At 48.3% G+C, this 25,622-nt stretch overlaps 10 protein-coding genes and 1 non-coding gene across 11 annotated transcripts; 5 read left to right on the forward strand and 6 right to left on the reverse strand.

Annotated features, from left to right (window-relative positions):
- The first annotated feature begins 48 nt into the window (after positions 1–48).
- I303_102824 lies at positions 49–127 on the forward strand. Its single transcript has one exon. It is a non-coding gene; the product is annotated as a tRNA-Glu (tRNA).
- Positions 128–252: 125 nt separating this feature from the next.
- On the reverse strand, positions 253–2,579 carry I303_102825 (uncharacterized protein; the record flags this gene model as incomplete). The annotated part of the gene is made up of 15 exons (XM_018406171.1): positions 253–339; positions 468–591; positions 643–711; positions 769–814; positions 876–1,007; positions 1,074–1,091; positions 1,162–1,339; positions 1,397–1,465; positions 1,536–1,619; positions 1,683–1,764; positions 1,823–1,910; positions 1,979–2,095; positions 2,182–2,340; positions 2,413–2,455; positions 2,526–2,579. 15 exons carry the CDS (start codon positions 2,577–2,579, stop codon positions 253–255), a joined length of 1,350 nt encoding a protein of 449 aa, XP_018264665.1.
- Positions 2,580–2,965: 386 nt separating this feature from the next.
- Positions 2,966–3,925, forward strand: I303_102826 (peptidyl-prolyl cis-trans isomerase-like 1; the record flags this gene model as incomplete). The annotated part of the gene is made up of 5 exons (XM_018406172.1): positions 2,966–3,052; positions 3,135–3,206; positions 3,344–3,494; positions 3,580–3,602; positions 3,728–3,925. The coding sequence occupies 5 exons, from the start codon at positions 2,966–2,968 to the stop codon at positions 3,923–3,925; spliced, it is 531 nt and encodes a 176-aa protein (XP_018264666.1).
- Positions 3,926–4,244: 319 nt separating this feature from the next.
- On the reverse strand, positions 4,245–6,555 carry I303_102827 (uncharacterized protein; the record flags this gene model as incomplete). Its single annotated transcript, XM_018406173.1, has 9 exons — positions 4,245–4,266; positions 4,321–4,389; positions 4,501–4,726; positions 4,852–5,060; positions 5,167–5,294; positions 5,387–5,726; positions 5,814–6,025; positions 6,258–6,440; positions 6,514–6,555. The coding sequence occupies 9 exons, from the start codon at positions 6,553–6,555 to the stop codon at positions 4,245–4,247; spliced, it is 1,431 nt and encodes a 476-aa protein (XP_018264667.1).
- Positions 6,556–7,210: 655 nt separating this feature from the next.
- I303_102828 (uncharacterized protein) lies at positions 7,211–8,825 on the forward strand (the record flags this gene model as incomplete). Its single annotated transcript, XM_018406174.1, has 4 exons — positions 7,211–7,567; positions 7,636–7,868; positions 7,961–8,285; positions 8,358–8,825. The coding sequence occupies 4 exons, from the start codon at positions 7,211–7,213 to the stop codon at positions 8,823–8,825; spliced, it is 1,383 nt and encodes a 460-aa protein (XP_018264668.1).
- A 368-nt stretch (positions 8,826–9,193) lies between these two features.
- On the reverse strand, positions 9,194–10,612 carry I303_102829 (uncharacterized protein; the record flags this gene model as incomplete). The annotated part of the gene is made up of 4 exons (XM_018406175.1): positions 9,194–9,338; positions 9,457–9,586; positions 9,694–10,108; positions 10,367–10,612. 4 exons carry the CDS (start codon positions 10,610–10,612, stop codon positions 9,194–9,196), a joined length of 936 nt encoding a protein of 311 aa, XP_018264669.1.
- Positions 10,613–10,924: 312 nt separating this feature from the next.
- On the forward strand, positions 10,925–13,675 carry I303_102830 (uncharacterized protein; the record flags this gene model as incomplete). The annotated part of the gene is made up of 8 exons (XM_065968634.1): positions 10,925–11,001; positions 11,074–11,289; positions 11,371–11,898; positions 11,976–12,120; positions 12,195–12,507; positions 12,574–12,731; positions 12,806–13,084; positions 13,211–13,675. 8 exons carry the CDS (start codon positions 10,925–10,927, stop codon positions 13,673–13,675), a joined length of 2,181 nt encoding a protein of 726 aa, XP_065824706.1.
- Positions 13,676–13,991: 316 nt separating this feature from the next.
- I303_102831 (uncharacterized protein) lies at positions 13,992–17,208 on the reverse strand (the record flags this gene model as incomplete). The annotated part of the gene is made up of 11 exons (XM_018406177.1): positions 13,992–14,722; positions 14,811–15,549; positions 15,623–15,673; positions 15,741–15,829; positions 15,894–15,986; positions 16,057–16,115; positions 16,178–16,322; positions 16,418–16,598; positions 16,663–16,750; positions 16,881–16,971; positions 17,061–17,208. The coding sequence occupies 11 exons, from the start codon at positions 17,206–17,208 to the stop codon at positions 13,992–13,994; spliced, it is 2,415 nt and encodes an 804-aa protein (XP_018264671.1).
- A 624-nt stretch (positions 17,209–17,832) lies between these two features.
- On the reverse strand, positions 17,833–22,471 carry I303_102832 (uncharacterized protein; the record flags this gene model as incomplete). Its single annotated transcript, XM_018406178.1, has 11 exons — positions 17,833–18,947; positions 19,090–19,459; positions 19,539–19,751; positions 19,838–20,133; positions 20,198–20,306; positions 20,384–20,561; positions 20,648–21,038; positions 21,105–21,282; positions 21,339–21,431; positions 21,532–21,936; positions 22,067–22,471. The coding sequence occupies 11 exons, from the start codon at positions 22,469–22,471 to the stop codon at positions 17,833–17,835; spliced, it is 3,753 nt and encodes a 1,250-aa protein (XP_018264672.1).
- A 417-nt stretch (positions 22,472–22,888) lies between these two features.
- On the forward strand, positions 22,889–24,231 carry I303_102833 (uncharacterized protein; the record flags this gene model as incomplete). Its single annotated transcript, XM_018406179.1, has 6 exons — positions 22,889–22,977; positions 23,059–23,100; positions 23,187–23,275; positions 23,527–23,790; positions 23,966–24,114; positions 24,202–24,231. 6 exons carry the CDS (start codon positions 22,889–22,891, stop codon positions 24,229–24,231), a joined length of 663 nt encoding a protein of 220 aa, XP_018264673.1.
- Positions 24,232–24,652: 421 nt separating this feature from the next.
- Positions 24,653–25,395, reverse strand: I303_102834 (mitochondrial 54S ribosomal protein bL19m; the record flags this gene model as incomplete). The annotated part of the gene is made up of 2 exons (XM_018406180.2): positions 24,653–25,146; positions 25,269–25,395. 2 exons carry the CDS (start codon positions 25,393–25,395, stop codon positions 24,653–24,655), a joined length of 621 nt encoding a protein of 206 aa, XP_018264674.2.
- Between the last annotated feature and the right edge of the window lie 227 nt (positions 25,396–25,622).

The raw sequence follows: 25,622 nt of genomic DNA on the forward strand, positions 1-25,622 counted from the left end.
CTATATATTTAACTCAAAATTTGGAGATCCGTGCGTAAAATCCTCTAATCTTCTATAGTACAGCGGTTAGTATATCCGCCTTTCATGTAGATCGCGGGAGATCGGGGTTCGATTCCCCGTGGGAGAACTTTTTTTTGGCCTTTGACGCGCTTTTCTGATTCTCTGCTTCCCTACGTTCCTTCTTTGTCGCGAGCTTCTGTATCATCATCACGATCACATGCATTGTATCACTGGGTGCAGGGCGGCTCATCACTAGAGCTTGCAGGCCACAGCTGGACTCTGGGTGACAACGAAGCAGAATGCATTCCGTCGATGCAACATTCCGGTCCCGAATGGGTCCTGGAATTAGCACTATATACACCTTCGTTTCGTTATAGCTAAGTGACGATATTATTGGGGTTTCATCAGTGTCCGCACGTCGTAACGCCCTTTTGCAATCATACCGCGCCATGACGAGAGAGACTCACCATCTTGCCTCCTGGCGCACCGAACCCATCATCGTTGATGCCCTTCAGCCTTTTCGAACTGGAGAAGATGAATCCGTCCACCAGACTGGCAACAGTCAACACCCCTCCGATGATAGCACACGTGCTGTGACCATTATCAGCAAGCAATCCCATCCAAGCGGGCAAGGCAACATACGAAGTAAGGAAATGGGCGAAAGATTGCCGCGTTTCGGTATGTATCACTTTCATCGGTGAGATCTCGTAACTACGGAAACGTGTTCAGCTTTTCATACCCAATTCCAATCTGATGGGGATAGCTCACTTGATGAAGACTCCTGGAACACCGGCAACACCGTGCGAAGTCATATCTATCCAGACTCGTTAGCTGCGTCCTTTCGCGCGCGTCGCAGAAGAAGAATCTTGACATACGACCGTGAGCATCTTTTCCTGGCGAATTACCCATTCGCAAATCCCGTTCGTACTGCGTGACTGAGTATTGGTGAGACGGGATTTCCTCTCCGCTCAGAGCTACAAAGTTGGTTGATACAACTTTCAGAAAGTCTGTTATACCACGAAATCATCAATCAGCTGTGAACCCGTTTGAGTATAGATGGTGGACCGACTGACATTGGAACATATATTGGGCTAAAACAGGATCAATCAGCATTCTTACCATAGTTTCGAGAGCATCACAAAGGAGAGGCAGACGGCTTACACTCCTCAGTATGCGCTGCAACCTCTTGCAACGGATCTCTCATGTTCAAGCTATTCCTCCATTTAGCTTCTTTGGGCAAGACGACGGCCTCTTCGGCAGCATTCAGATCAGCACCGAATCGGAATTTATGGATGACATGGCCGAAATCGTGATGGTTGTTGTCTCGCAAATATGGTACCTGGTACACATGTCAATCCTGCAGCAAAGATGCGCCGATTGTTCAAGTTGGACTCACCAGGTCCATCATTTGCACCATGTTGTTCTGGAACGATCTACCCGGACTGAAATGCAGATTACCGATGACCTGTACACAAAGGGTCAAGTGAATACAAATCAGTTGACGTCTGGTGGATCGCATGTATAGTCGAGCTTACCTTGTTCACTCGTACTCGTCCACCGATCTGACAGCCTTCAGTGTTCTGTTCTCTGATCTTATCCTCCCATCCTTCTTCGACACACTGTCGAACCGATCAGCACGTGGACTCGCACGATTGACCATCGATATTGGAGCTTGAGCTTACTTGTTCGATCCCAGACGGATCATTAAATGACCAGCCCTTCCTGGCGTACGCTTGTCTAACTTCTTCACATGAGTTACAGCAACTAGCGATCAGTTTTGGGTTAGCTGAAATCACGATTCTGGGGAGAGAAGCTGACCTACCCATTCTCAGGCGGGGAGGCACCGTAACACGAGCCACAGTAGCTTGGATCCTTCTTTAAGTTCTGCCTTTCTGCTTCACCTTTGAGCTCTGCGGATGTTCTCCCATGATCAGCTGTAACCCCGGCCGGCGGATGCATAAGAGAAGTGTATACGTACGACCACCAGCGACAGTCTCCAAAGCTCGCCCGTTCTTGTCAAGCCGTGTCTTCGAGATGTGATGCTCTAGTTCAGTCTGATGTTCCCCCGAGATATCCATCACGTCCAACGAGAGTACTAAGCCGACACTCCTTTGTCAGCTTGACATGACACAGTACACCCCAAGGAAGATCTAGAGCAGCAAGCTGATGCAAGCCACGTACAATAACATGGGACTTTTGGGAAAGTCACGTCGAATTCTATGACCAATTTTTCGCCGCGAGACCTATCTACTATTATGGATGGTTCTAGGTGTATACGCCGGTAATCGATGAATTCCAGCATTATCGAAGTGAGGATGATTGAGAACGACAGGAAAGTCACTATGTATCCGTCAAGAAAGCATCATAAGCTACGCTGATCGAGACCCAATGACTGTCATGCTGGAGACTCACACAGTGCTCCTGTACGCGTCCTTATCTTGACATCCTCCATCGTCTACTCGATAATTGGAATCGCTCATTGCTCAGCACAGGATGATCAACGAAGAAGGGCTGGACAGACATACCTTCCCGAAGGCATCAAGGCCTTGGAAATTACCAAAGAGACCATTTCTACCCATCTTGACGTCTCTCTCAAATTTGCCGAGCTGAGGTGTGTACCCCGTATCTTTGGATCGAAGTGAATGGATGCATAAAGGGGTAAGATGTGTTGCTTGTTGCTTGTTGCTTTCTGAACGTGGACGTGGATATGGTGCTGATCGGTTAAATGCCGGCGGAACCAAATTTCACGTGGATCGAACAAGTCTGTCGGAAGACATTCAACTACCGTTGCGCCAACGATATATCTCTATCCTTGCTTCCTTCACTTCCACAATATAATTAATGCTTCAGCATATCATATCACGCCAGTCGAGGCCCCTGGAATCATAACAGAAAATTGGCGTAGAGGACTACGACTTACACTCTCAAGAATCGACGGAGACTCGCATAACACAGTCGACAAAAGATGTCCGCCCCGAAAGCAGAATACGTAACTTTCGACACTTCCGTAGGATCTTTTACTGTCGAGCTATACACAGCTCATGCGCCGAGGGTAAGTCTGATCTCTCAGCTGCTGCAGCTCAGGAGATATCTGTACTGTGATACGGAGCTGACTCACACTCATTGCGTTCTAGACATGCAACAATTTCTCAAAGCTGGCTGAAAGAGGGTATTATAATGGAGTGATATTTCACAGAATCATACCTGTAAGCATGCTTTCGTGCGCGTGAACCATTTATGGCTCCCTTCCACCTGCTCCAAGTCCCATCCTGCTCTTTATAAGGATCTATCAATTGCCGAATGCCGGACTAGTTGGCTGATCAATGCGAGATCATATTTGCAGGGATTCATGATCCAAGGAGGTGATCCGACTGGGACAGGAAGAGGAGGGACCTCGATATACGGCGACAAATTCGCAGATGAGCTGCATCCGGATCTGAGATTTGTTGGTGCAGGTATATTAGCAATGGCGAATTCCGGGCCAAATACCAATGGTAAGTTCGGCTTCGTAATCTCACAACCACGAAGTGAAGTATTTAACCTTAGCTTACTCCTCATCTGATTGACTGGTGTTTCCAGGCTCGCAGTTCTTCATAACATGCGTGAGTCCAATTTCTCTCTCTCTCTCTGCTTGTCCTTTTTTCAAGCCTTCAACAAAACTCCTTCTCCCTCAACCCTTACACATAGCGGATCCATTGACTAATCACCTGGCTTGTACATGAAACAGGCTCCCACACCCTTCCTAGATGGCAAACACACAATATTCGGTCGTATATCTTCCGGTATGAAGACCGTCCAACGTCTAGAGGCTGTACGTACGGACTCGGAGGACCGCCCGGTAGAAGATATCAAGATACATAAAGCGCGATTGGGAGACGCGGCGGCCCCGCCAGGCGGGATGGACGTAGCTAAAATCGCCTTGTAGTGAGATGCACCATAACAACAAGGATTACCTTTTCTCCTCTCCGATTTGCGCAAGCGACGATCATGGATGATGGCAAGCGAAGGATGCCCCCCCGGACTGATGAACCCGATTTGCAAGTGGAGACAGGCAAAAGCAGGGAGAGAACTAGTGACCCGTTGTAGTAATTCGGTCTCTGAACAACGGGAACGCAGGAACTTGGCGTAGAACTCATCCGATACATGCTGATTATGTGCTATTGATATTGCCTGGACTCATGGCCAAAAAGATACTGTCCTAATATGCCAAGCAGATCAAGCGATCTGCTCGATAGCAATTCCCTTCAGAATCCTAAGATCTCGTTGCTGCCCACAAACGTCAGTCTCGTGAAGTGTTTCCAAGGGCCGACCTCGACTCACGCTGTCCGCCTCAGAGTTTGCTCGCCCTCACTCAGACCAGGGAGTAACTCAAAAGGCTCCAAACCCATGCTATTCGAGAAGCAGATACAGGTATGGACGAAGGCATCCCATCAGTATCCTGCGTTCCGAAGCAGTGTCTGAAGCTCTTTTGGTTTGAAACAAAATAAATTGTTGGCTCACGCTTGTCGACCTTCTTTATTCGTGATATCACCATCCATTCCTCTGCCCTTGAATTGGCTCTCCCCCACACCTCCAGGGAAGTCAGGACCCGGTCGTCCGCTCAGGAAATTCGTTCGTTGATCTTTGATATACCGTATATTCTGGGTCGTTAAAGGTACAGCTGGGATATACAAAACAGCCGATGGTCCAGTGCCCTTATGTACAGATTCGACGGAATGGATCATATCTGTGTGGGTTCATCATGGATTACTACTCCCTTAGCTGACTGTCTTCCCTTCCTGCTCATCTCGGTATCGGAATGAAATGCGATGGATCACGATGAAGTTGAGTGGACGATCTCGCCGGACTCACCACAATGCCACCAAGCTTGATCCCCCGGCTCCACTTTTGGCATACTGACCATCGTTCGCTCCAACTCCAGATGCGGATGAGTGATATCGTTGTACTCTTGACACCGGGCCAACGGTGATCCGGGAAAAGCAGTGGATTCAAAGTCTAATTCCCAATTTGATGATGCCAAGTATTCTGAATGCGTAAGTGTCGATCGCGGGGATACTTCCCTGTTACGTCGACACAAAGCATTGATCAGCGAAGACTGGCTTGCAGTGAAGCTTCTGAGGCCGTGTTTCCATAAAAGCGGAGTTGCCTGAGGTGGGCAGTCCTCACCTGAACAACGGCCTCAACATCGTATAAGCCGCCAATTCCCTCAATAAGGGATATACTCTGAGCGTCCCTTCGTCTGGCGCAGTAGAGCTCAACGACGTCCAACCTTGGAATGCCCTAAAGACACCGCACTGTCAAGTAGAAAATCAGGAATAAAATCCGCATCGAGTCAGCCTCAAACAACCAGAATCAACCTTTCATGAGCGTAACATGGCACACTTACAGACCCAGGTCCATCATACATATTCTGTTCCGCCCTAACTCGATCCACAATCTGCCACGGATCATACTCCTCCCACCGACCTCTGAGAACTCTTTCGTATACTTTTCGATATGTTGGATCTTCCCATCTTTCAACACTTCCCCCATCGGCATGAGGGCCAAGGGCGAACTTGGCATCTCCCGGATGACGAATTCGCAGTCGATCCGCATAACTCAGCGGTACTTTTGTCGAAACGTCCCCATCCTCGCCGGAACCTGAAGGGTTGAATAGGTTCAAGAGGGATTTCTGGACTTCCAGTGCTCTGGGATGCGATCGAGCTTCAAGCTGGACTTTCGACCAGCTAAACCAAATCGTTGCAAACCAATTCAATTACTCGTCATTCGATCGCTTGGTGTGAGGACGACTTGAATCCGGTTTAGACACTTACTAGAGCTCGAATACCTGTTTATCGTCCTTTGGAAACCCTTTGACCTCTGGATTCGCCTTGATATATTCTTCAACCTCTGTCAACCACCCCTCGGCGACCCTCCGATCGATCACGTCTTTCAGCACGAAAGCGCCGGTGGCCTTGATCGCCTTAATGCTGCTCGAAGATGAGCTGGGTGAGGTGAGCTTATCGAACGCGATTTGAGGGATGCACTGGCGTACGGTTTATTGATCAGCCGGTGACTTGTGGTGTATGCCGAGGCAGAGGGGACAGAGGGGACAGAGGGGTCAGAGGGGACAGAGGGGTCAGAGGGGACAGAGGGGTCAGAGGGGACAGAGGGGTCAGAGGGGTCAGAGGGGACAGAGGGGACAGAGGGGACAGAGGGGACAGAGGGGACAGAGGGGACAGAGGGGAGTGTAGACATTACTATCTACATAAACTTACATCCTGTTTCTTCCTATCGATCTCTTCCGCAGCTTGACCTAGTCTCTTAGTAAGTCTGGACCAGCTATCAATCAGTGCTCGCTGATTGGATTCATCGCCTATGATATGTCTTTTGAGCTCGCCAAATCTGGCTGGGAGCTCTACAGCCGCTTCTCCTGACAAGGAAGAGAATACCGAGCTGATCTAGGACGCGCGATTGACCATCTCTTCAGCTTGTTAGACACAGGAAGCACAGACAGGGGCGACAGAGACTTACATCTCCTTCTTGTCTTTCCTTCCGCTCGGCTGTAGAGGCCATATGCATTTGACGGCATCCCGAAATTCTCGGTAGGAAAGCTACTCGCGCTGTGGATGTGGTGCCGCGGGTGATGATTCGTGTTCTCGAGGACATGGCTCCAAGACCTGCTCTTTAGCTTCACAGTGTCAGACGAATTGGCGATCAAGTGAGTATACTATCTTGAAGACAACTTCAATCCCTCTGTAGCTGGAATCGTGCATGGCATAATGCTTCACATCGTATTGTCCTCTGGTCATGCTTTTATACCTTCTCTTACCGCCGGGTCAGGTGTCGAGAACATATGAACATATCGCTACCAAGGAATCCGCCTTTTATCCGGATCCCGTACCGGACCAAAGGAATGTTCCCAGTTTAGCAGTTTAAACGATTAAGCCCCGTAAGCGAGGTTATGTAATTAATGTTCACCCCATCCTCAATGCCTTTTCAGGCACAATCCAGTCAACCATCAACAAATCCGACATCCATCATGACACGCGACTTGATCTACAATCGCAAATGCTGCTCTAACTGAAACTCACCCAGTCACATCTACACCTATCGTCTCTCTATTACGGGGATCTTGCCATGACATGGGCCCGCAGCCCAACCCTTGACCACGAGCCGCTGAATCGAGCACGTTGAGTCTTGCTATTTCCTTGGTATCTCAGCCTCGACCATGACGCCCAATGGTCCTTCCCCTTCCCCTTCGCCGTCGCCGTCGCCGCAGCTGATTTTCGAAGCACTTGGAGCGCACTTGACCCCTTCTCCACTCTTGTCGCATTTACCGACTACTCTGCGCCTCTTTGCTCATCTTCAAATACTATCCTTGAAGATTCAAACGGAAGCTACGAGGGCTCTGACCGCTCATTTGAAATTGGCGAGGAAGCTCGAGAAACAAGGCTTCGATCTTCGAGAACAGGTTCTGCAGGGAGCTCTGAGTGAAAAGGATGGTCACCATGTCCAAGATATCAGGCGAAGTAGACAAGAAGCTTCAAGTAGGATGCTAGCTTTCTCGATCGAGTTTCGAAGGCATGTAAGTTTACCCTTCCACCCGTACTACTTGATTGTAAGTCAAAACAGGGCTAATCGACCTTGAACCAGCATATAGTCACACTCCTGATTACGCCAAAAATCCCTTTCGGCCAAATAAAGCGGATACTGGACACTTACTTCCCCCATCTTCCGCCTGAAAACGAAGACAAATCCAACTTCGTAACGGTGGAGAAGAACCCCGAGTTGTATATAAGGTGCATGGCACCTGAACACCTTTCAGCGTATAGACATTACGAGACGACTATCACAGGATGGTATGACCGAGCAAAGATTTTGAACGAGTGAGTAAAGATTTCGTACTCAGTGCGTCGACACGTGAACCCTTTCGAGCGGATTGAGCGTCTGATCGATTTTAAATGACTTTTTCGTTTAGGAAGGGTGAACCCCCTTTGCTTTACACCGATTTCTCGCCCGATGACAAGGACAACGGACAATCGAGGCAGGCTACTCTGTGCAGAAACATGCTGAGAGAAGCTGAGAAAGTGTTAGACGATATGAGTGCCCTACAAAGGATTTTCAGCGAAGGAACCATTACACCACCGCCACAGACTTTACAAGGACGCCCGGCGGCATCGCTGGAGGGATTGCCCGAAGCAACAGGGAGCTACAGCGCTCACCGATACGCGCCCGCAGAGAACGGTAAGGAAAGGGCGACGAAGATCAATGGGAATCCAAATGGTGGACCACTCAAACATCCGGTCAGTCTAGTCTCTGCTTCTTGTTGTTTTACGCGAGCTGGGCTTGAGGCAAGCTGACGATATTTCATCTAGTCAACTGTTACTTCTCCATCGGTAAATCCTCCTGAAAACTCCGGATCCCCAGGGAAGGTCCATAACGGTTCACCACCACCAATCTACACATCGCAGATTGCAACGCAACTTGGCAGTCCACCGGTCAAACTGGAGACTTCTTCCCCTTCGACCGGCTCTCGCATCCGAGGCTCCCCTCATGTGCGCCGCCCAGAGGTGACGAAGCAGAATGACCAGACTCGACGACAAACGCTACCTGCCAGTATGACTGTCATCACACCATCGACGTCGATATCGGAGACGGCATCGGCCAACAGGAAACGACCTCGGCAATCATTACCTTCTACTTCCGGTCCCGATTACACGGTCCCGCTCCGTTCTTTCCATTTCACAGGACACGGTAAACAAACAGAGAAAGAGAAACAAAGACAGCATCTTAAACCGTTCAGCAACAGCGATATGCACAGAGGGAAAATCTCAAAAGTCTAGTTTAGCATTAAGTTCATCAGATACGTTTGATGTACAGGCAGTTGTACATCCATCCGTATTCGCTCGAGGGCGGTGCAATTGGGGTCTTGAAGGGAAGGGTATCTATGAAGGACGAAGCCCCATGATTAAAGGCTCAAGGGACAGACGAATTTGTAACTGGTATACGTTATTATAATGGTTCAGCGGTCATATCGTATAATTTAGAGGATGTGCATTACGGTAGAGGAGAGATAGAGGAGTGTATTATACATCGATCATGATGATGTTATGTTCTATGCAGTTTTATATGTTGTACATTCACTTGATGTCACTAATGCGATGGCTATCGTCTGATTTGGCCTGAACCGATTCAAGTCATATTGTAATCCCTATACACCCGCTGCGGCATTCCCTCCTGCGGCCTCCCATTTCTTCATACTGTCCAACACCTTTTCAGCGACTTGGTCGGCGGTCGTAGCTTTGCCGAAAGCGTCTACGAATTGACCTAGAGGGTCCATCAAGTAAAAGAAAATACTGCGGAAACAGCCAGTCTATATCAGCATTTGTGTTGTTGAAATTGGCAAGGGACTGATCTCTCGAATCTTGAAAGTTGTGGTATGATGACGATACAACTTTAGATTAAAAGACGCACCTGTGATCAACCAAGTAATCGTCCGTCGCCGTCGCATCTGGTGGAGTTGAGAAATACACTCTGTACATTTTACAAGTCTTCTTCACTGCCTCGTAATCACCCACTAAACCGATCATACGAGGATGGAATTCTGCATGACAACCGATATCACGATGTCAATATCAGCTTACATCCATACATCCACCCAAGACCATCACTCGTCTCGCGCAGGAGTAAATATCATATCGTTCCACTCACCCTTGATGTATTTCTTAAGTTGAGGTAAAGTATCTCTAGCAGGATCCACACTAATGAACAACGGTAATACCCCATTCTTGTTACTATTCCCATCCCCACTACCGATGGTGACCGCTTTCTTATCTATGATCTCGATAGCATCCCCCATTTTGTCCAGTTCCTCAGGACAGATATCGGGACAATGTGTGAATCCGAAATAGATTAACGTCCAATTACCCAGTAGATCCTTCTCGGTGAATTCGCCTCCATCATGACGATTCAGCTTGAACGGCCCCCCGATTTGTGGTTTTCCAATTGATTTGCTGGCTAATTCGGCCTGGCGTTTCTCGAGGACGGCTTTTTTCTCGGACTCGAAGTAGAAGTAAAGGCCGATGCCGGTAGCGATGAATAGGGTGGCTGCTTTCCATGTGAAGGGCTGAGTGAAATCCGGTGAGGCAAGGGGAGCAGAGGAAAAAGTCAGCATCCATGAACGCACTGTGGGGACTGTAGCAACAATGGATGGCGGGACGATGATCAAACTGGTACTCGTCATTCTCTTAGATTGATACCATGATGAATGATAGTGGGTTGCTCTCTCGTCAAGGCCCCAAAAGCCCGACTTATTGTGCTTTGATTCGATGAAAATAGGGATTTGCATGATTCAGCAAGAATGATGTCACCAAGCCCGACTCACCCCTACATTCGCCTGATCCCTTAGTCTCCTCTGTCTTTCAATATCAGGCTGTAAAGGCGATTGCGATTGAGGTTGCTCTTGTCCCGGCTGAGACTTGGGTGAATCTGCGAATCCTCTTTGAAATACTATCCGACTTGCTGATGGTCCTGCTCGAGCAAGTGTAGTAGGAGTCGCCAGGACTCGGGGTCGTATGTTGGCTCGTAGAGAGCTTGATGCGCTGCTTGCTACCGATCTTAGCGGGTTCATCTTGAATATATGGTTGTGGATATGCTACTTCAAGCAAAAGCAGCACTCCTTCACTGCAGATGTAGGCACTTGGTGCTTTGTAACTTGTCTGTCCGATTTCTAACGATCGAAGATATTTTACCACGTGCAGCAAATGACACCCGCTTCGGCGATCACCGATAAAAAGTCTGAAATGTTTTTGTTTTGACCATTGTAGATGTCCGAGGTGGGAACTTGAATAACCTCTCTAAGATATACCCATCCTTGATCTGCAATCTTTGACCCTGCTTGACTCCGGAATAGAGCCCTTCTCAGATCGAGCGCGATACCAAGATGGATCGACCGACAGGAGCCGCTCCTGCTTTCGGGGGATCATGGACTACGCTAAATCCACCCTTATCACCATGGATGTAAGTCACTCCTGAATGGACTGACACCTGTCCAACTCTGCAACTTCAGCTGACAGTCCATGCTCGCTATAGAATGGATGTGATCAACAAGAATGGATTCGCGAAGATGACGCCAGTACAATCGGGGACTATACCGCGAGCTATCAAGAACCAAGATTGTGTAGTCGAAGCAGTCACCGGGTCCGGCAAGACACTGTCCTTCGTCATACCTGTCCTTGAGAGGATCACGAGGCGAGAGCGGAAGTACAAGAAAGGCGAATCGGCAGCTGTAGTCATCGCTCCTACAAGGTCAGTGACCTTTGCCTCCATCATCTACGTACCCTGCAATACACTCAACCGGTGTAGCTGACATCTGAATGTATGGAGCAGAGAATTAGCTTCCCAGATCCACGACGTATTCCACCAATTCTTATCCTCCCTCATTCCCCCCGAAGAGCCTGCCTCTGTCGAGGACGAGAATGGAGCATCCTCATCTACCTCTGCCGCATCCAAAACGAAAGCGCCATACCCTTTACCGATCCTGGTCACCTCAGGAACAGCCAACCCATACGAGACGTTTCAATCGCTCGGATCGAATATCCTCATCGGTACTCCAGGCAGACTCGCTTCGTTCCTGCTCTCTCCCAGAGGCTTGTCGGTGGTCAGGGTATCCGAGCTAGATGTCCTAGTGCTGGACGAAGCAGATAGGTTATTGTCCAGTCCAGATCATAGAAGGGATATAGAGAGGATCATGAAGCATCTGCCTAAACAACGGAGGACCCACTTGTTCAGCGCTACCATGACTGATGCCGTCGAAGAGATCATCGGGCTGGGTCTCAGAAACCCAGTGAGGATCGTGGTCAATCTCAAAGAGAAGAAAAAGGGGGAAGATGCCAAAGAACGAAGGACGCCTACTGCGTGAGTCATCTGTTCTCCTGCATAGACTTGCAATTGTGGTGCATTGACAAGTGGCTAATGTTTGATGACCGTCGTAGTTTGCAGAATACCTACCTAGTATGTAGACATGCAGAGAAGACTCTGCAGCTACTTCGAGTCTTACAAGCGGAAGTTCAAAAGGCGGAAGCCGCCAAATTCGTGGTCTTCTTCTCTACCTGCGCTGCGGTAGACTACTTCTATCGAGTGAGTGGCGCCCGATCTGAGCGTCCGGAAAGAACGTTGCTAATCTTGTCTAATTTGCTCCTCGTGTGTATCAGATTATGTCTCGATTACCTTCATTATCAAAATATCACCTAACCTCCTTACATGGGGACCTACCTCCCCGAATTCGAGAAACAGCCTTATCCAACTTTATCAACCACCCTTCATCACACCTCTCACCCGCCATATTGCTGTGCACAGATGTGGCTGCCCGGGGAGTAGATTTCCCAGATATAGACGTAGTGATTCAGTACGACCCGCCGACTGATCCCAAGAGTTTCTCCCATCGGGCTGGACGAACTGCCAGAGCAGGAAGGAGGGGTAAAGCGGTCGTGTTGATAGGTAAAGGCCGCGAAGAGGATTACGTCGGTGAGTAGATTGAGCTGAATTATTGTGCGGATCATGTCCATCACCTAAAAGTCACCTCCGTTCTAGATTTCCTCGCTATCCGGAAGATACCTCTGACGAAACAACCATATCTCGACTCGTCATTGACGGGAACCGAGACCCCGCCAATGGTTGACCCGGAAGCTTTGACTCTCCTGAGAGAGATTCGGCGATTCATATTGACAGATCGAGAGCTGGCCGATAAAGTGAGTGTGCCGACTGGCAGCTCACTCGAAATCAGCTTAGGGCTTATGTGTATCCGTGACAATCATTTCTCAAGGGAGCGAAAGCGTTCGTGTCGTCTCTTAGAGCATACACGAAGCACGAAGCATCGTTCATATTCAGATCACAAGATATCGACTTTCACGGTCTCGCCATCGCTTATGGGCTATTACGACTACCTGCCATGCCCGAGATCAAAGAATGGAAGAAGAAACGCGAAGCTCATCTGAAACTCGTAAAGGAGAAGAAGCAGGCGATTGAAGCAGACGGGGTAGATAAAGCGCAAGCGCACGTTGACGAGAAAGAATGGTTAGATTGGGAAGATGAGCCAGTCGACGTGAGTCCGCATATCTCTATCATGTATCGACGTATACGTATGACCTCGTGCTATACATTGTTGCCTGTTGCCTGTTGCCTGTTCCTGTCTGTCTGTTTGTCTAATATATCTGGTTCGTCTGTACAGTGGGACAATTTCGCATACGCCTCGAAATCAAGAGAACAAGCCCGACTTTTAGCGTTATCCAAAAAACGATCAGAAATCCCTAGATCGGCAGAAGAGAAAGCCCAGTTGGACGCAAAGAGGAAAATGAAGAGTCAGATGAAAGAAGCGTGGTCCGAGCAAAAAGAGCGGAAAGTCAAGAAAGAAGAAAGACACGATAAGCGGGATAAGAGAAAACAAGCTGAATGGGAAGCTGCGCAAGCCAATGGTGAAGAGTTGGGACCTATAGCCAGTCTCAGAGCGAGCAAGAAACAGAAATCTAACACGCGCGATGTTTGGAAAAACGATGATAGTGAGGACGAGGATGATCAAGTTGATCTTGGGAACGAGTGGAAATCCTTGAAAAAGGAGATCAAGTCTGAGAAGAGTGAGAAGAGGAGTAGTAAGAAGAATATAGAGAAGGGTGGCATGTTCGATGATCTGGACTGAAAAGAGACGGGATATGTAAATCAAATCAGGTTAAATCAGAATAGATCGTCTGTTTGGGTGAAATCGCTTTGGATCGCATTTAATCCTTGTTGTTGTACCACAGATCTCGAGCATCATTATCAGGATATAACTCAACATACATGGCATATTCACGCAATTGTCATGTCTACTCGTAATACCGGAAATGCGATCTATATTTGTACAAACATCTAAGACAAACGCACACGCAGATGCAGAGTAATGACCATTAAATGATAATCGTCTAACACAATCAAAGCAATTATGATCATCACACACAGATTCCAGCACCCCTCAATCACGCCCACGGATTATCCTCCATATCAAGCGACATAGCATGTCTCGGCGGACTGACCGTGATCGAAGTTTCTACCCGTTCAACCACTTCACCTTGGACGTCTAACTCCGCCTGGCTTCTGGAGGTCTGCGTATCGTGCATCTTCTCGGTATTACTGCGCGTATACACTTTCTGTATCCCTTGAATTCTGCCCTCCGTCTTCGGATCTTCTGATTCCCTAAGGGTCTTCTTGTACACGTGCGTAGGGGCTTTACTTTGCGGTTCACCTTTCCTCAATTCCCTCTCTCTAGCTCGCTCGACCGCATCCGTGTCGTCTTTCACCAAGTCCACTGCGTCGGACGGTAAGGGTTTATTCGATGATGCGGGAGAGACGGGCTCGTCCGTATCTGGATCTTCCTCTTCTTCCTCTTCTTCATCATCGCCTATCGAGAATGGCGATTTTATACCGATATCGGTACCCGCACCGGTGGGATTCCGACTTGAATCCGGTCGAGTGTTTTTACTTGGTGAAGATGATGGTAATGCTTTATGCAGCTGCTTTTTGGTCCAACGCAATTGCTGCTCAGCACCTCCTGCTCCTGCTCCTTCGGCTTTCGCGTTGTCAGGATGATGCCATACATCAGGTCGTTCGTTGTCACCGTCATACAGCCAATCTCCTTCACCAGTAGGGTTAGTCGGATGTCCATTCGGTGTACGGGCTTTTCGCTCGACATGCGTCACCTTGTCCGCCCCTAAACGCGATGTCACAAATAATCAGCTACCAATTCTCAGACCTGGACGAATGTTGCTTTTACAGGGCGAAAGCTCATCAGCACTCACATGCGCCATACACAGCCTTCTTTCCTTTCCTTTTATCATCCTTCTCCTTGCCTTTGCCCTTCTGCTCACGATTCCTATCGCTTCGCCGACTTCCACTACTACTAGCTGAATTGCCCCTCGTCCCTATAGGCGGTCTTAGCAAGTCGTTACTGTACGACCTATTCCATTTTCCAGCCAATATCCCTTCTTCGGCTTCCCATAACCTCTTCTTTGCCTCTTCCTTACTAACGTCCACGTTGGGGAACCCGGCATACCCTATTCTCCTAGCGCGTTCATATAAGACATCTTCCTCTTCATCGACCGATTGGAACTCTATTGATGGCGCGTCCGAATCACTCGAATCGCTATCTTCGAATAAACTCCACCCGTTGTGTTCTATTCCATTCGGGTCATCCCGCAATACCCTGTCCGCTTGTTGGGGTAAAAGTGGTGCATATCCCTCTCTAGCTGCCAGTCGGACATCGACACGCCTTTTCAAAGCGGACAGCGGCCCTGTCTCACCCTTGTTGCGCGCCTCATCACCGGGCATTGGCATCCAATACTTCGCTTTCCCGCCTTTGGAGTATCGAAGTCCAGCTCTTATACGTCGTTGTCGGCCTAGACCATAATGTAGTCCACCTTCGGCGGGTTCGTAAGCTTGGTAAGAAACACCTCGGCCCTTGAAGGTGTCCTTGGTGTCTTCCCATACATCCTTGAGACCGAATGCATCCCGCAGGGCGTATATGAAGGGCAGTCGAGCCTATGATGTCCAAGAAACAACAATGGATAAGTCACTAGCGTTGGCGATGGCGGTATTTCGAGCGACAACTTACAGCGTATATATGCTGTTGATCAATGTAATCACTAGCTTGGAAGGCATATTGCTATTTCCGGCAGTAGTATCAGCACAATCCCATCTTCATCTGCTTGGAGCGAAATGGAAAGACGTACGTGTGCGATCGCGAAGATGGGCATCTCAAAGCACACCAAAGAATCTACCAGAGCTAATGACATATGCTCAGGATCCGTGTATGGGCCGACTAAGCCAGCCGACATGAGCATCAGCTTCAGAAGTTTAGCTGCTCCGCATGGACAAAGACATACCTCTTTTGATGGCTTTGACAGCGACCAGGAATGATATGCCTATAGACTGCCAGAACGAAAAGAATAGTATACCTTTCACGCAGAGGAATTTGGCTAGAATGACCGCATTAGCCGCACATCCTCTGTAAGAATTTGGAGGAAGGATTGTATGGGTTTCACTCACGGACAGGTCTGAAAGGCTTGAGATCGTTATTCACGGCGACCCAGAACATGGCTAGACAGCTTGAGCAGCAGTACAACCGTCAGCTGGGCCTGTTTGTACAGCAGAGGTGAGACTGACTCACTACAGACTCAGACAGATACTAGTATTGTAGACAACACTGATATAGGTGTATCCTGAATCTATCGCAAAATCACCTTCCCTGTATTTACCCGTGACTTTGAGTATGACAGTAGCTAGCACAAGTAGGGGTTTCACCTGGACGTATTCTGAATACGATATCACCTCACATCAGCAAGTCTGTCTTCCTCAAAGAAATTGAAGCTGAAGCCATACACAAGCCTAAGGGCTGATAGGGACTCACGCAAAACACCTCTTTTGAGACTAAGCAATGACCATGGATCACTGACGTCCATCGGACGTAAGAACAGGCTAACAGGGAACGGGTGTGGGATTGGTGGTCGACCATGCAAGAGGATCAAGAGGGATCGTTCACCGCCCAAGTAGGTGATAAGTAACTGGAGGAAGGTGTAAATTACAAATGCCTGAGGAAAACAATGTCGGGTAAGCAAGCTTCAGATCCCATTTAGCAGTCTGTCGTAGACTCACCTCGTATAGATCCCGGATGGCGTCAATAAAGAATGCAGCTTCGAGCGAGAATATAGCTATGAGTGAGGAGATGGCGTACAGCGGTACCCTATGATTGATGCACAATTGCATTAGCTGGCTGTGGCTTAATCTGAAACTTCGCACCCTTATACCTCAACTTTCGAGAGACATTGAAAGGTGGTTAGGTAGGAAAATGAAGCCAGAGGTGCAGTACTTACATGACCATGATCCGCACTACTGCTCTTTGTAAGGTCGGTTTCCTATAATTCTTCAGCTGGAGAGTGATGGACATGATTGAGACACCCGTAGCTGTGCACCCCGGCGGTCATTGTCAGCTGCGCGCAATCACGTTGAAGAAGTCGGAAGCAGGTGCCGTGGACAGGACAGTTCCGACTCACCAACGGCAGTGAACGACCCGCATAATGCCAATAACCAAACTGGCAAATGATCTCCTGCGCCATACGACGGCAACTCAGTGATCGCCGGCCTGTGAGCTGGCGGAGTCGGGGATGAATGAGGGGTATTAGGGAAGTTGGGTAAAGACATTGTGTCTTGTCCCTTCCCCGATATTAGATATCCAGCTCAATTCAAGGATCTTTCATGAGTATGGGTATGGATTCGAGGAATGATTGTTGTCGAGCTGCGGGCGACTTGAGGTGAGGCACGTTGTACGGAAAGTTGTATTTGCGTTTCACTCGTCTCGTTGTGTCTCGTCTTGATGAGAGTATTCTTGCAAAGATCTCCGCCTAGTACGATATTCGCGTTTTCCCACCTGTCTTTGGGCTTGTGATCCGGAGGTCTGCCTTGTCTGCTTTGAGTGATTGGAAGTGTTCAGTGATACACAGTCAGCTAGGTCGAGTCTCGGATAGTCAATTGGTGGCAAATCCCACTACAAACAAACCCTCGGACACCTGGCCACTCGAATTAATTCGCTCGCTGACGTCCTCTCGAGGTTATCTCTGCCGCACTGACGCACGATATCGTTATAAAAGCGGTAATCACCGCTACTTCAATCAATTCTTATTCAGTGTCAAGCAAGTTGCGAAGCAGAGAGGCTTTGGCATATTGGATAATTTCGAAAATTATGCAAATTCCAGATGTATGCAGCAAACTATGAACGATGCTAAAAAATATAAAGACCTAGGAGCCTGTAACCACCTGGTGCTTCACTTACTCCGAAGGAACTTTCTTGACCTTCTTCACTTTCTTCTTAGTGTTCTCCCCATCCGCAGCAACTTTCTTCTTCTTCTTACTCGGCTCGTTATTCTCACCCTTCTTCGTTTTCGTCTTCTTCGCCTTTTTCTTTTCCTCCCCATCCCCATCCACGTCCATCTTCTCCCCTGCTTCTCCTTCAGGCACGTTCTTCCTCTTCTTCTCATTCGGCTGTTTACCTCCTAAGATAGCTATCAACTGATTCCACATGCTATGTACCCCCTTGAACTCTTTCGTCTTTTCCCCATTCTTCAATACCTCTCCTACCTCTCTGACTTTCTCCAGATCCCACTGAATGCCCAATATCTTTGACGTTCGAGCTAAAGCCAGGGCGAACTTGACTACATCTTTCAATTTCGCAGCATTCCATCCGCTTTCTGCCTTGTTCGCTTCCCCGATAGTCGAGTATACAGCTTGCGTACACCCTTTGACAAACGACTCGATATCAGCGGACGAGATAGGCTGAGTCGACGTTGTGGTTTTGGCGAAAGAAGGTAAATGTTGAGTGATGATTTGTAACATTGAATACGCTTGTAATTGTCTAAAGGCATTAACGCCCTCCGAAGTGTACTTGATCAATTCATCAGATAAACCAAACGCTTTCGAGGGGAACCTCTTGATAAATTCCACAATGAAATTAGGGTGTAAAAGAGACGATTTTCGAGTCATGAAGTCCTTGAGTGTCTCGCCATACACTTTGACGATGCTTTCCGAGTCGTTCGGCGTCGAGGATGCTTCGATCGTTTTGACGATGAACAGAGATGAGAGGGAACACAAGTTGGAGAATTCTGCCGAATGAGCTTTGATAGCCATAGAATGTATTTCCTTGAGGATGGTGATAGCTTTTGCGAGGTCCGCAGAAGAGGGTACTTCTTTAGGTTTATTGATTTTCGACCGCAAGATACCGGCTGCTTTGTTGGCCAATTCAGTCTCGGATGATCCGCCTCCTCGTACTAACTTCAGTAAGGCCAGCACGACCGGTAAGATGAGTGGGTTCGAATTTTGATTCTTGGCGTAAACGTCGAAGAAGTCGAGAATACGGTTCTTGAAGTGTAAAGATTCGATTTGAAGGTCTATGACAGCGTACAAAGCGTCAGCGGTCTGCAAGGGCAGCGAATGTGAAGGCGGAACATGACAGGCAGAGACCAAAATTGTGAATACTGGGTGAGGGGGGTAGTGACGCATTCATGAGATGGTATCAGCACTGATACTCACGCTTCAGATCCGTCTTCTTCGTACCCGCAGCCTGCTGCCTAAACACCTCCGCCAACTGTTCGTCCACTTTCATCATCTGCTCATCATCCATATACTCTTCTTCGTCATCCGAGCCGTCATCATCCTCGTGATTACCTTCAGCTTTATCAATGCCCAATCCAGCCACGTTGAGAGCTTCCGCGACACGTTGTCTAAAAGCCGGATCGACATCTGGTAATTCCTCTTCATCAGATTCTTCCTCATCCTCTTCTTCTTCTTCTTCGTCTTCCTCCTCTGGCTCCTCGTCATCATCATCTTCCTCCTCTCCTTCCCCGTCTTCGTCGTCCGTATCGGAATCGGCAGCTGCATCCGCCACCGTTTGTTCCAATTGCTATTCGTGTGTGATAAAACGTTTTTTAGGCTCAGCTTCGCCTATCCAATTCCTTGAGACAAGGGAGAAGAGCACTCACAGCAGTCAACAGATCCATACTGGTCTCAGTAAACGCAGGTGATATCAGACCAAATACCAAGTTGGCCAAATTCCTCAGATCGTTAGAACCCTTGTCGAGCAGAGCAATGAGGACGTCCAACAACGAATCGATGGGCGCATGTTCGTCCTCTTCGCTTGCCTCGGATGTCGGTGTCGGTAAGTCGAACAAGTGTGATATAGCAGAGTTGGCATTCTGGAATAAGTGAATGACCTGCAGTCAGCACAAGAGCTGTTCCTTGTCTTGAGCCAACGAGAAGAGAAGGGCAGGGGACAACTTACCTCGAGTAATTCTAGAGCATCTTCCACTTCATCATATGTCTGCAATACGAAGAAAGCCAGTAGAATCTCCGATCCTTTCGCAATCTCCTTCTTCTCCACCTTGACTTTTGCGAGGGCGTCCAGGGTGGATAAAGCTTGTTTTCTCATGGAGATGATCTCGTCATCCGCCTCAGTGGTGAGTTCTACATGCTTGTTGTCTTTCTCCAGCTGTACCAAGACGTCGAGAGCTCTTCGTAACCACAGTCTTCCAGTAACATCGCAACCCTGCTGTCTGACAGGTTTGCTTTCATCCGAAGCTATGTAACTACGTAAGCTGCCCACTCGATCTAAGGGTAGAAATCGATTGGTGTAGTCGCTCACCCCGTTGAGATACAGAGGCGATGGTCAATTCAATCAAACAACTACTCAACCTTGATCGGCAAGCAGCAGCGGTAGTCTCGGACAAGGCAGGTTTAGGAATTGCGAGGAGCTGTAAGAGTGACATACGCGTCAGATACAGGGCCATTCTTTCCGCCATGAGCACCAACAAGCAATTGAAGCACTCACAGCGTTGATGGAGCTCTTCTTGTCCGCTTTGCGAATCAAGAAGAATCCATGAACAAGCAAGAACTCAATGACGGACGTTATCCATTCATCGTCCTTGGGCACCGATCCATTCCTCGATAACGCCAACAATTGATCAAGAGCCCAGATCCTTCTTTCGTCTATTCTTGCGCTGTCCAAGCTAAAATACCAGATCATCAGTATCCAGGTATCTCACGATGGCTGTGCAGGGGATCTGGATAACGGATTGATATTGATGAAGCTCACTTTTCGCCTCCTGCAACGATGATATCCTGAAGATATCGCACATAATCTCTAGTTCCCTTAACGTTCAAACTACCCATAATGCTCTCGACAGTCTTGGTCTTGGTGACTTTATCGAAATCTGTTCGGCCGTGTTTCCCCACTAATTGAGACAACAATGTGAATCCAACTTGAGAGTTCTCCTTCGTGACTTCTTGCACCTTCTTAGCGATCTGGAGGGCAGCTTTGTGGAGGTATCGATCCGAGGAGGACAGGTTATTCATCCAGCATCTCATGAAGTTCGGCGTGAAGATCAAGGGCATGGAAGAAGCGGAAAGTAAAGGAAGGGATTTCTCGGATACTTGGAATCCCCAATATCGTCGTTGGGGCGAAGCCGTATTGGAAAATAGCGATTCTACGGCACATACCAGAATCAGTGTGTGGCTCTAGGGTACTTTACCAGGGGAGGGATGGGACTCACCATCAACGACGACTCGGAAGAAATCTTGAAAAGGTGCTTCTCCATTTGACGATTGAATTTTACCACCGTTGGCAGGGAAATAGTGTTCCAAGATTATGTTCCATACGAAGTGTAATTGGGGTTTCCAGTTTCCGCTTGTCGAGGTTGATACACTCTCATCGTCTTCGGCGGATGCTTCCTGTACGATCCGTAAGCATGCGCATAATTTTTGCGTTGGCCGAAGATCCAGCTCACCTTAAGGACACGACCCAGGGTGACGAGGTTATGCGAGTTGAGCAGGGGTGTATGTTTGAAAGTGGGAGCAAGTTTTGTCTTCCAGTCAATAGTCTATCACGCCAATTGATATCATGCATTAGCACCTGCTCCTCCACAGCGTGTTACGCTTGGCGTTATCGTGATGTCTGGCTGAGAATTGATTGATACCCACGCTGACATTCCCTTCTAAAAGCAAAACCAAAGCTACTTTCTCCTGGTTCCACGCATTACCACTTAAAACCTTTTGCATGGTCTGTTCCAGCGCCTCATCTTTCCACGGGACCTGACTATCCAGTAGACCTTGAACAGCACCTACAAGGGTCCACCAAGCGCTTTCTCTCATCCACGCTTTGGCTTCGCCCAGCATCACCAGCTCCCCCACTACTTTGGCGAAATCGCTCGAGCTCGCTGAAGGGGAGAAGAGGGATTTTGACTGGATAATCGATGTCAATCCGAATAATCTGGCAAACATCATATCTCGTTCGTCGGATCCTTTCATGTTTTTCGAGTATTGCGAATTCCGTATGAGCAGACTGAGCACTTGAGCAACAGTCACTGTCGTTATTCGCGATAACAACTAAATTGCCAAGAGAACAAAAAGTGATTCTCTGTATCAGCTCATTCCCCTTCTCTCTCGGAGAACGGCAGTAGTTGGGCTGAGATCCGAGGTTTGAGATCAGAAGTCAGAAGTGAAATGACAAGCTCACTTCGGTAAGAGTCACGGCGAATCCGAGTCTACTACTTTCCCTCGAACTTCCTAGACCCCTGACTAATCGCTTGACACAATAAACGACGTCTTCCGCATTATCTTTACTCAACCGCTTGTCCAACTTTTCACCCTCCCTATTCCTAGCTCCTCCTTCCTCATCATCGTCCGACGCATCCACCTCCATCCCTGATTCATCGTCGTCATCTACCTCATCTTCATCGTCGGAATCGTCTTCATCTTCATCTTCGTCGTCACCGCCATTCGAATGCGAGATGGGCCTCGTGGCTACAAAAGACTGTTGAAAAGTTTCGAGATTCGAGACGAGCGATGCGGAAGCTGTTAAACGGGTATCTTTACTTGAGTTGGCTAATGGCCAGAACAGCGGCAGGATATTGGACGCCATCCTGTCTTGTATTAGTTGATTGCCGTCCTATAACAACAGTCTAGCTGGAAAGAGATCTATCGATGTCTGATGAGATGCCATGAAGAGTACTCGCACAAAGCGTTGATCTGGCGTTGGTAATTTTTGAAAATATTTGTTCAGTGTGAGGGGCACCAAGGAAATTGGATGATAACGGGATCAAATTGTACCAGTTAGTGCGCGTGTGTTATTTTGAGGACACCGCGTATATTCTTGGGAAATCAGTCAACGTTGATAACGACGACTCACTCTTCGACATACCTGACGTCCAATCAGCCAAGACAGTCAAACGAAGCTAATGAGTGACCGGCCGCTTGATCGATTGCGATTGCCCAGCTTCCCCACTGCTATCCACCTCGAACATCGGCTTTCTCCCTCTCCCACTAAGAATACCCCAGTATGGCTCAAAAACAACGCACGAATCAAGCTATCACCCTCAAGGGCTCGACCGCGCTGGTCACCGAGTTCTTCGAGTACAGCGTCAACAGGTGAGTCATCATAAAATCGTTTTTTGCGTCGGAGCGAATTCACAAGCTGTCTATGAATGTGCTGATGCATGAGGTTCGTAGCATTTTATACCAACGAGGGGTATATCCGTCCGATGATTTCCGGTAAGCGCGCGACTCATTGAACCTACAAGGAAACGGCGAGGGCAAGAGAGACGAAGGCTGATGAGGATGACGGTGACGATTCGCAGAATGGTCAAGAAATACGGCTTGCCGATGCTTGTGACTGCCGACGACAATTTGAAGGAGTATCTCAGCACGATTTTATCGCAAGTGCAAGGTGAGTTTAACCTCCATGTCTTTGTCTATGTCATGGTGAACTCATCTCATTAGTCCATCCGGATATCCGAAGTTCCTGCTGATTCTCTCTGGTTTGACGTCGCTACCCTATCATCCGCTCCACCGTATCCTATTCAAATGCCGCACCATCCTTCTTCACCTGTGCCTCCCACGGTTACTCATACTCATACCGCGATCTATGCCTTTCGGATGTGCTATCTCCTCCACCAACTTCTACTGTCCCACCCGCAGAATGGCTCCTGGCATCGTCGATAAATCGCTTGGTGCTAGCTATCAAGTCGATCGAGACCGGCGAGACACTCGAGCGATGGCAGTTCGATATACATACAGACGAATCAGCTATAAATAATCCCTCTTTACCCGGCGGCCCCAAAGGTAGCAGTACGACGGGTAAAAAGAAGGAAAAAACGGAAAAGGAGGTCCAAGGTGAAATAAGGGAGATCATGAAACAGATCACATCTAGTGTGACGTTCTTACCTATTTTGGAAGAAGAATGTGGGTCTCCCCTTACCTCTGCCTCTTACGTCGAGATTTCTGCGTCCGGCCTCTTGGATCCTAAACCGATTCGCTTGTTCTGAGCGGATGCGAGAGCGAGCTCACCGCTCTTCGGCAATGAATCCACACCCCAATCGGAGTTGACAGTGCTGATAATCCTAAATCCGGGTGATAGGCACCTTCACCCTCCTGGCATATACGAACGACTCGCCCGAGATGCCCGTACCCGCTACTTGGGGAGACGCGGACCCGCACTTGATCGATAGAGGTAAAGTGGAGCAAGTCAGATTGAGGAGTTTCAGCACCAACGTCCATTCGTTAGAGGTATGTACATCGAATGTAGCTGTATTATCTCAGGGATAACGAACGTTATGGGAGTATCAGCTGATTATTGATAATTCATGATCGCAGGCTATGGTCGCTTATCGAGTTGGAGAGTAAGATGAATACTGGCACTAAGCATACGATTGCAGGGCTTCATACTCAGAGGCAGAGGCAGAAACGTGGCCGTGCGCAGTGTCCGGCGGCTTCATTGAACTATAGATTTGGGTTTTTCTCATGGTCTGCTCCGTCTCATATCCACGACGTCTTATGATTTTATACCATATGGCATGTATACCCTTGTATAGTATGACTAGGGTACATGACGATGTGAGGTCATCATCATTGCTATAACAATTTCTACCGTTACGAACGTATTCGTATCAGGATATATCCAGTGTCCACCATCTGACTTCTCATGTCCACCATCTGACTTCTCATGTCCACCATCTGACTTCTCATGTCCACCATCTGACTTCCGCAGAGTTACTCTTATCCATTGTACAATCAACGGATCTTCTCAACCTGGCGAATCCGGGATCTACTTCTTCGCCGCCTTCAACGCACTCGCAATAGAAGTCATCACCCCCTGTCTCTCCCTTAGATAATTCACCTTGGCCCTTCTCAAATCCCTTATTGCTCCCACTTTACCTTCAGCCCTCTTGATCACCTTGATCTCCTTTATAAGCGGGGAATTAATCTTGAAGGACATCTCCACCCCGATCTTATTCACTATATTTCTCAACTTGAAACTCGTGTCTACCCCTCCTCGTTTCTTTGTACCCATCAATACGCCCGAGAAGGGGGACACAGTCTTTTTGGTCGCATCCGTATATTGCAAAACAGTGACCACCGATCCAGTCCTCAATCTCTCCGCCGATCGACGCGCGAACATCTCGGCGTATTGCGATTTCGGCGAAGAGGCGTTGAGGTGGTTAATGAGTGACCATCCTTTGCGAGGATTTAGGAGGTTCGCAGGGGCGGGTGAAGGAGCGGGGGATGAGCGGATTATTGCGGAGGGGTTGAAAGGGTATGCTAACGAATTGTGTGAAAGATCAGCAATTGACCATAATTTGCGACGAAGAACGTGCTCATTGAGACAAAAATGAATTGTTAAGAACAGTGAACGGATTTGTCCAAGGTGTCTTGAAACTCACAGGACGAAGCGGGTGCAGAAGAAGTTGAAGTCGAGGCCGAAGCGTACCCCCTCGAGCTCGATGCTATGGGTTGTCGGACGACGTTCATGGCTTGAGTCGCGAGACGGGATGCAGTAGAGCGGGACATGATGCTGATGAGGGACCACGAGGCGTTGTCTTATGTTGAACTTGTTGTTGATTACTGGCTTTCACCACATCTGTGCTGATTAACGAGATGGAAAAAGTCAAGGTGGTCGAAATCTCCAAGAGGATGCATGGCCATGACGTGGCATTTTTTGGTCTTTGATCGTAACCTAACTAGTGTTATGATCGGCATATCAGATGGGCGATTAACCGAACAAAACACATCCTTTG

The sequence above is a fragment of the Kwoniella dejecticola genome, chromosome 3 (genome assembly GCF_000512565.2).
Source record: "Kwoniella dejecticola CBS 10117 chromosome 3, complete sequence".
In the NCBI taxonomy this organism is placed as follows: domain Eukaryota; kingdom Fungi; phylum Basidiomycota; class Tremellomycetes; order Tremellales; family Cryptococcaceae; genus Kwoniella; species Kwoniella dejecticola.